We start from the raw sequence: 9,988 nt of genomic DNA on the forward strand, positions 1-9,988 counted from the left end.
TTTTAATTGTTAAGCTTTACATTGTAAAATAAAATCTATACAAAAGTACCTAATAAAAACTACCCCTTAAACAAATATTTCTTACCTAAATATTAAACATAATTTTGATCATAATTATGTAAGTTTAATGGGCCATATTCACGATTTAACATAATCATAAATCGTATAAATGACTCAACGCTGTTCTCATGAGAAAATGGTAAAAAAAAATTGTCATTATGTTTTTTTGAAAGAAAGGGTTAATGCTATTTTTTTGTGTTGATTGTATACAGTAGTACTAAGTCCTAGGAAAACCATCATTTGAATTATGAAAGTAATTCGATTTTTTGTCGTAGGTATTTTTAAGTTGAAAATGTTGTACATTTTTCAACTTTTGGCTTAAATACACCTAAGTGTATGATTTTTGATCTATAAACTTTATGCGATATACAAGATAAATTCGGCCCAGTTATCAAAAAGTTGCTAGATACAAAAACACTCATTGTAAAACCAATGGTAAAAATATCTTCGTGTTTCTCAAATCTAAAAATAATAAATATACGTTTTAAAAATAATACCGTCTTAGCTACTGTCGAAGCTAAATTAACACAAAACGCATAACCCTCCATAGCGCGGTGCAGTCGGGTAAAAACAATAAGTTAAATGTGAATTCAGCATACTGCATAAGCCATATCTCATAATTCATAACTCATAGGACTTGATTACATAGTGACGCAACACGTAGCAGACAGCAGCAGGCACCAGATCATGCGCAGAACTCATCATTCGGCAGTCGACAGTCATACCATATTCTTTTGTTACAAACAACAGGTAGATCGCTACGTTCCACCGCGTTAACAGACCGCAACCTGTTACTGGTTCGTGCCATACAAATATCAGCTCATGGCTCATGCCTCATTGTAGGTTCGTGGTGTATGGTGTCAGGTTGGCCACACCTGTTGTAAGCAAGTGCAAATTATTATAATTTACAATACGTTATTTGATTCGTTCTTATCACACACACACGAGTGTTTATTTCAGGCGTTGGCCGTCGCCCATCGCTTCTGCAATAATAAACCGAGAATCCTTCAACGATGTCGACCACCGCGGAACAAGACAACGACGTCGAGCCCACCATACGGTTGTGTAAATTGCGTACGTGGCCCGACGCATTCGACGGTTATGGATTCAACCTGCACGCGGAAAAAGCCAAAACCGCCAACGGTACCAACAACGTCAGTGCCAAGGTTCCCGGCCAGTATGTCGGTAAAGTGGACTCAGGGAGTCCGGCTGAGGCTGCAGGGCTCAGGGAAGGCGATCGCATAGTGGAGGTGGACGGCCACAACGTCGAAGGCGAGACGCACGCCCAAGTGGTGGAGAGGATCCGCCGGGGCAAAGGAGATTCGGGTAACACTACAGAGCTGTTGGTGTTGGACAAACGGGCGGACCAGTATTACAGAGACAGAGGTGTGCAGGTAAGCTACACGTCATTGCAGCGTGCGATCCTCGTGCTGGAAGCCCCGGAGCATCCGCTGGAAGCAACGACCAACAAGAGTAACGACAACAACGGCAGTGTGTCACCCAATGAATCTGGCAACCGTTTGAATTTAAACATGACTGCGGCAGAGTTAAGAAAACAGCTTGCCGAAAAGAAGATGGCCAACCGCAGAGGTGCGCAGTCCCTGGACCTACGTACTAAATATGATATTGTCGATAAGTTATAGGTCATTTCAGTTCCGAATTAGCATTTAAAATTTTACCGTTAAATCCGTCCCGTTCACAACAGGGTATTTTTAGTATATTTGTTTAGAATAAGTACCTAATTGTATTTGTTAATTATGTATAGTAGAGGATGGGAATAAATGTATTGACTATTAAAATACAAAGTACTTCATTTGTTATCTTTTAAAATGTGTAAAATACAAATTATTTTTAATGTTCCAATATAATATTACATTCATATGAAATATTATTACACTGTATATTTGTATTTATGTATACCATTTTTTTTTAGATTACAATTACTTTGACACTGCACCTACCTAAATTCTTGCATTTACATTTGTTTGTATAGATATATATTTTATACCATGACTCATTATGAGTAAGACCAAGGACAGCCAATACCAATAAATGGGAAATATGTGTTAAATAGAGATAAGTATTTCAATGCATACTATTGTTCAAATAGCCAATAGGAAAAATAATAAATTATGCATTCTAAATACATGACAAAAAAACACTTGCATACTGAACACTGATATTTACAACATTTCTATTTATTTTGTTATTTTATTATTTAATAAGTCGGTCATTTTAAACAATAGGTAAAATTTAAATAATTACAATTACACATTTTTTATCTTAATAGATTATGTGAAGTCGTAAAATTTATTTTTCTATTTCCTTGAAATTTGTTTTTATTCTTTTTGTATGTTTTCTTATTTATTTGTATACCCACGATTGTATACTCATAAATCTTAACTACTTAAACACTTCCGAAAATTAATACTTAATAAGTAGAAGATAAAAATTCATAATTAAATTGACAATCCAATGTTTAGCTATTAAATTTTATTTATCCTACGAAAAATTTAACGATTTTTATGGGTCTGAACTTAGAAATACAAACGAGATATATCAAATTCTACTATAGTAGGAATATGAAGAAGTATATGTCATATGTTATAAAAATTATAATAAGTGTACTATACAATTTATAACGATTATTACTCAAAAATTAACTACAATACAACCTTTTTTGCGTTTGAAACGATTATAATATATTATAAAAATTGTGTTTGCATTTATACCTATTTTATTATAATAACAGTAACACATTACTTGGTTGATAGTACAATAATTATACTAGGTATGTAACATTGTAACGCCTACAGCTGACAAGGTTATTCATAAACTGGTCGTCGATGGATTTTATCATGTGTTATCATTACAGTAACATTATCAGTTATCAATTATTTTAATATCGGCCCTATTTAGTATTTACTATATAATATATACTATATTTTCACTTGGTTGCTATCCGAAAATTAGACAACGAACAACTTATAACTCGGGTTTGTGGATTCAATACCTATGTAATGTAGCGTTTATTTGGAAATTACCTGAGTTACCTACCTGAAGATACCAGAGTTTGCTATTAGTCCATATAATGGCCACGGCTAGACAGATATTACAGCAAGAAATATTTGATCAATGCGATCAAAAATTGCTGGCATTCGTTGGTATAAGTAATGACGCAAAAAAGAAGAAATTTGGTTATTTATGTTTGTCAGACGCAAAAGAATTGCCCAACAATATTTTTATTCATCAGGTAAAAAAAATTGAAGTGTATCACCGAATAGACTGATAGTGTCGAAGATTGTAAAATATAATAGTTAGGCAATATCCGTTATTTGATTTGGTAATCCTTCCTTTTTTAATTTCGTAATAGATTTACCATAGTCAAGTCCAGAAATGCAAGTATGATAAGTGTTGTTACATAATAAGCACTAATTTAATAGATTTAGTGATTTAATTCCATCGCTTTTTTTTTGGTCCTCTCATAGATAAGTCAAAAAGTTATCAAACAAATAAAATATGGGTAGCTTAGGAAACGTGACTAAGGGCTCACTCATCCATTTGTGAATTTCCTTTTTTGAGTTATTAATAATTAAAAAATATATATACATGTTGTATAAATATATTCAGTGCTCAAATTGGGGAGGGGGAACACATGGGAGCTAAGAATATTTAAGGATATTTTTTGGAATCATTATACTATCTTTATCGATTTATACTCTGAAAATCACCCTGCTAAAAAAAAGTTAATATACAATTAAAAAAAAAATAAATTAAAATTGGATTTTTTTTTTGTAGATAAAGTTTGATAAAAATGTAAAGAAAAAAAGAATGTGGTCACTTCAAGAATTAACTGTTGTAGATGGAAAATCTTCTTCACAGGTATACAACTTTGTATTTTATTTGAAGACAAGTTTTAAAATTTGTAATACAATTTTTTTTCAGGACTGCCTAGAAATTGAATTGGTTTTAGATAAGCCATACAAATGGATAGCAACTAATACTCAAGAACGTAAAATATTTTTAATATCTTTGTGGAAGGTATGTTGAATTAAAGATTGTATTTCTCATAAAATATTAGGGAAGATAATAATATATTATTGCTTCTTTTTTGCTTACTACCATTATGTTGGCTTTAGGGGTTACGATTTTGAACGGGTATTAATAATACACAGGTATGCAACAAAAAATTCTGAGTTAGAACCTGGGTTTCTTATATATACAAAGACTTGTGTAATTGTAACTTTTAGTTGGTTTAACAACAACATTCGGTTTTAATAATGTGCTAAGAACCAATCCGTAAATTATACAGTATCAAAGAAATACCTGATGAATGAGGAGCTTTGATTTTCAAAGTTAAAATATTTTAAAACTTTTTTAACCCCTTTTATTTAATATTAATTTTGGTAATGTAATAAAAAAAATAAAGTCCTATGCTGACTGTTGGAAGTCTTTCTCCTATATATATATGTATAGTATAAAAAAAAAATTAATAGCCATAACTCGATTAAAAGGAAATGTATATTAAAAACTATACTTTACAAGTATTAAAAATAAATCTAAATAAGTTGACATCGTCAAAGAGCAGACAATATGCCCATAGTTTGCTATTTCATTACTGTGATTCTTAACTCTTAATAGAATTTTTCTTTTTTACAATTTTTTTTGTTGTTAAATAATTATGTAAATATTCTATCTTTATTTATAGCAATGTGCTAACTGTGTTTTTGACAAAAAACCAGAATTTAAAAATTTGCCTCTTGATTGGACTTCAGGAGATTTACTGGTGTTGCCGGCTGACAGGAAATCAAAACTTTCTATGGGTATGACTCGTGGATTTTACTATTAGTTATTATTGTATGGCAGAACTTAAACCTAACAATTGTTTTTGTATTTTTATCAGTTGCATCACCAATTGTTAGCGCTGAAGATTTTCAACCATTGTCTGAAAAAGAAGAACAGGACTTAGAGTTATTGATGAAGGAATGTGGGTTTGCCTCAAAAGACGCCAAGGCTTTTACAGACATGTTGGCTACACAATTAATGGCTTTAGATGGTGTACGTGTCTAATGATTCATTTAAATTATTATTTTAAAATTAATTAATCATTTTATAAAATGTAGGAAAATGTACAAAGTGTTCTTGCGTCTGAACCACAAGTTACAAAATTAATGGATCAACTAGAAACGGCTATTGCTGAAATTGAAATAGTTGAAGCAGCTTTAGATTCTTACGATGAGACTTTAAGGCATGTTCGGGATACCATAGACAAGATGGACCAGAAAAACGCAAATATTCAAACAGCTAATAGTAACAATGAGAAGCTACTCAATGAACTTCAGAAAGTAATTGTAAGTGTGATCAGTAAAAAAAGGATACCAAATAGATTTTATAATTAAAAAAAAATATATATTTATTTATTTGTCAGCAACAATTGGAGCTTTCTCCTAAACATCAATTGGCATTAACCGATGCAGATTTAACAACAACAAGTGGTCTACGAGATGCTATTGCAGCTGCAAAAGAGTTACAAGCAGTTATGAATGCACAGATACATCCAGCTCTTGTTCGACTAAAAGCCATACAAGAACAAAGAAGACGTTTTGAAAAATGGAAAGCTAAATTTTCCCAAATTCTCTCACGTCACCTTAACAACTTATTTATTCATATGGTATGCAATGTTTGTTATTAAAAAAAAATTGCTTTTAAATAGTTTATTTAAATATTTTATTTTTAGGGCAATGACGTGGGAGAATCCAAAAAGAACTCTAGCGGAGAACTGACGATTATGAAACATATTACACTGCATCGTGAACTTGCTGCTTATACTGAATTAATGCATTGGTGCAAAGCAATGGACCGTAAAGCATTCATGGCACTATCAAAAGTGTATACGATGTCTTTATCCAAATTGTACGAGAGAGATATAAAATCATTTTTAGATGATGCAAAACTACGTGTTAACGCTGGTAATTGACACAAGATAATTTTTAAAAAACTAACACAGGTACCTAATTAACCTTTTTGCTGCTATGAAATGTTGGTGTTCACAAAAACCAGTGCACTAGTGCTGTGTTGTTGATAAGTACACACATTTTGTGTTATTGTTAATTGATTAGACATTTGATCTGATTCGATTCTATTCCAAATTAATACCCTTCAAGTATTTCAAATTTAGAATTTAACAAAAAAAAAAAAAATGTTACACGTTTGTGTTTTTAATACCTAAGAAGTGAAAGGGTTAAAAACAATTTTTATACTATGTAAAATTGAATTTTGTTTAGGTAATTTGTCAAATTCAAAAGAAGATATAAGGAGGTCAACTGGCCCTCCATCCGATTGGTTATTAGGCGTCGACAAAGAACTTTGGACACTAGAGAGTGATGCTAAAGAGCGGCAAAGGTTTGATCAAGTGTTAGAGACTGTTCTCTCCGAGTTAGAGCCAATTTGTTTGTCGGAACAAAATTTTTGTGTTACATTTTTCCAACTAGATGTCCTCAGCCCACAAATTAAAGTGAGTGACAACAACGCATAATTGTTTTAATCATTATGGCTACTCTAAGCTTGATGTATTTATAGTACATGAGCCTCCAGAATACATTTACACTATTATTTATAGCCGTATTAGTTAATTAAAATAACTGTTTTTAGAATACGCAAACAACCTTGGACAGTGTCGATGGAAAAATTAACCAGGATTCCACACCTGCATTACCAAAAACGAAAATAGAAAAGAAAATTAATGAAGATGTAAGGAAAATGATGGGAGAAATTTTCGCATGCATAGAACCAGAATTGATTGCATTTATACAGTACCATGAGAGGATGGATAGCACGTAAATTGGATTACTTTTCGTTAATTCTGTTTTGTTCATTTTTCACAACTAATATTTACCTTTTTGTATTGTTTTTAAGATACTCAATGGCCGTGTTGGTCAGATTAGGCCGTCATGTGATGTCCGCCAACGATACGGGGTCGTTTTTGAGCATGACTTACGGTTCAGTATTAGTGCATGTAAAGAGAAATTATGACAAACTAATGCATGCTCATTTAAAATCTATACAGGACGTGAGATTTGCTAAAAAATCTAAGTGTGGCATACTTCCATTTGTAGCCAATTTTGAGGTATATGAGTCTTCTTTGTACGTTATGGCAATAAATTATATGGTAAATAATAAACCATACTGTTAATATATTGTTGTTTCGCAGTACTTTGCAAAGACCGCTGAACAAATATTTAGAGAGACAGACCGAAGAGCTGACTTAGATAAATGGTATGTAAAACTAATAAGTACTGTGTTTGAAACTATCCATTCGGTCTCCAACGAACATCCTAAAACTCCCGCCGAAGTCATCAGAATGGGTATTTAGAAATTATTTAAAAAATTATAATTTAAACAATACTAAAAACTGGTAATTTTTTGTTTAGAAAATTTTCATCATTTGTATGCACTATTGTCTCAGTTGAAAATACAAACATTAGATCCGTACAGAAAGGACGCAAAACAAAAGTATAACGAAGCATTGAGTGCTTACGTCACTCGTTACTTTGGTAGGCCTCTTGAAAAACTTAATGTGAGTAGATAATTAATAATAATAATAATAATAATAATAATTTGATAAAGCGGCATTAATCATACGTTAAAATTGGAATGGTTTAGTTATTTTTCGAAGGAGTCGAAGCCAAAGTCGCACAAGGCATCAAAGAATCTGAGATTGGCTATCAGGTAGCTTTTAGTAAGCAGGAGCTTAGGAAAGTGACTAAAGAATATCACGGTCGTGAAGTAAAAAAAGGCCTTGACAATCTTTATAAAAAAGTCGAAAAACATCTCAGTGAAGAAGAGAATTTACTTCAGGTAAAATTTAAACATAACCATGGGTTTCAATTTTCTGTAATGCCTATACAAATATTTTGGATTTAGGTGGTGTGGAGAGCTATGCAAGAAGAGTTCATACAACAGTACAAATACATTGAAGATCTGATACAACGCTGTTACCCAGGTTCAATGATATCTCTAGAATTTTCTATAGAAGATTTATTGCAGTATTTCTCGGAAATTGCTAGGTCCCATTAGAGTAATCATTGGAGAACACTCAATATTATTGTTATATTATATGCTATATAATTTGCATGTTATATGTATTATTATTATTATTCATTTTCTAATACAGTATTTTTTTATATAGATTTATATTAATTGCTATCTATATCCTAAACTTACAGATAATACATTAATTTATACAAAAAACAATAAAGATGTTGTTGTTTTTACAGGGTTTTTTAAAAAAAATATTTACATGGTTAACGGTTACATCCATATTTACAAATTGGCTTTGCCAGCTGAGGAAAACGGCTGATACATTTGTGTTATATCAACATGGAGAAGAGAACCTCGACAAGTTTTTGTAATCCTAAATAGCTTGCACCCGAACATCAAGTTCACTTACGATGGAAATAGAGAACAACAAGTTAAAAGTTGCCCTTTTTAGCTTGTAGATGTATTAGGCGAACAGAAAAGACGATGATACACATTAAGCAGTTTCTAAAAAAGCAACAATTACTGATAAATTAGATACTTTCAATCACACCATTTTCCAAACAAAAAATTGGAATTTATTACACCCTGTCGGTACTTAAAGCAGACAAAGTACACTTTGAAGAAGAAAAACAACCCCTGAAACAGACACGGCTATAAATTAAATTTATTATTTACGATTTATATTTTTGAATTCGGACTTTGGATTTTGCTTAAAGGATGCAAAAGGTTGTGTTTTAATATTCGGCTATTTTATTACTCATAGTTTATTATCTTGCAATCTATCTACTCAATGCTGTAAAAATCAGTATCATGTTTGTAAGTATAGTAACTTTGTTATTTTAGTTACAACACATTGAAAAAATCGATGACGACTTGATTTAGGTATTAAGATTTATAATCTTTATACATATACATATATAAATCTCCAGTCACAATGTTTGTTTGCGATGAACTCCGAAACTACTTAACTAATCTTGATGAAATTCTTTACTCTTTGTTCCAACTTAAGAAATAGGATAGGTTAGATAGTAATATTATAAATCTTAATAATACAATACATAATATTTACGTATTATGTAGTCATGGTTTTGACTGCAATTACAACAATCTGTTATCAAGTATTCTTAATTGATCATAGATTTTTTTTATATCTAACAATTTGGTACCTATTTATATATTTTACCAAAATATATGATTTTGTATTTAACGGATTAAAATGCCGCCAAAAGTGGATAAAGTTGTTGCCTTGCCATTCGTAAAGGATGAAAACAAATTGTACGGCGTTGACAAGGAGTTCTTTAGAATTCAATATGAAGCCAAAGATAAAACTATAAAAAGGTGGATGGCATATTATAATATACTAAATACAATCCAAGTTGACAACTTCTTCAATGTAGGTTATTGGAAAAATACGCTCTTTTTGAGGAAGAAAACGACGACTATGTGACCAGAAACAAAATGTTGAATATAGAATTTGAAAACGATTTTAATTTTATGAAAGAGAGATTGGACGAGAAAGATACAATCGATGATCAATTGACAAAACAACTCGAACAACTTTTAAAAGTCAGTTGGAACATTAAAATTATTTCTACATAGTACAATTATTTATGTATACTTATGTAACTTCATGCTGGCGACGTTTTAATACACATTAGTTGCATCAAAAATAATATTAATAAAATAATTCAATAAAATAAAAAAAAAACTGTTAGGGGATTGAATGAGGTCTGTTTTTTAAAGTTTTAGACCTACAAGCTAGACATCATTTTGACTACTTAGGATGTTTCGATTTTAATTATGTACGGTATACGAGTTCTTGGAAACTTCACTTATTCGTGTTGGGAATAGATTTTTTTTTTGCTTGTTTTTATGTAAAAAAATGCAA

The 9,988-nt window shown here is 31.3% G+C and overlaps 2 protein-coding genes across 2 annotated transcripts; both read left to right on the forward strand.

The window, feature by feature from the left end:
• Window positions 1-794: 794 nt before the first annotated feature.
• On the forward strand, window positions 795-1,946 carry LOC126838538 (Na(+)/H(+) exchange regulatory cofactor NHE-RF1). The gene has a single exon (XM_050573040.1). It carries the CDS (start codon window positions 1,074-1,076, stop codon window positions 1,701-1,703), a length of 630 nt encoding a protein of 209 aa, XP_050428997.1. The 5' UTR covers window positions 795-1,073; the 3' UTR covers window positions 1,704-1,946.
• Window positions 1,947-2,958: 1,012 nt separating this feature from the next.
• Window positions 2,959-8,247, forward strand: LOC126838525 (exocyst complex component 1). The gene is made up of 15 exons (XM_050573022.1): window positions 2,959-3,313; window positions 3,859-3,942; window positions 4,006-4,101; window positions 4,769-4,883; window positions 4,964-5,118; window positions 5,184-5,411; window positions 5,489-5,731; window positions 5,798-6,029; window positions 6,345-6,574; window positions 6,712-6,896; window positions 6,976-7,186; window positions 7,271-7,424; window positions 7,491-7,636; window positions 7,723-7,917; window positions 7,984-8,247. Exons 1-15 carry the CDS (start codon window positions 3,152-3,154, stop codon window positions 8,134-8,136), a joined length of 2,589 nt encoding a protein of 862 aa, XP_050428979.1. The 5' UTR covers window positions 2,959-3,151; the 3' UTR covers window positions 8,137-8,247.
• The last annotated feature ends 1,741 nt before the right edge of the window (window positions 8,248-9,988 follow it).

Source organism: Adelges cooleyi, unplaced genomic scaffold (genome assembly GCF_023614345.1).
Source record: "Adelges cooleyi isolate 19-005CV unplaced genomic scaffold, UGA_ACOO_1.1 ACOO_flye_CR_arks_rails_tigmint_CR_PRNA_30, whole genome shotgun sequence".
Classification (NCBI taxonomy): Eukaryota; Metazoa; Arthropoda; class Insecta; order Hemiptera; family Adelgidae; genus Adelges; species Adelges cooleyi.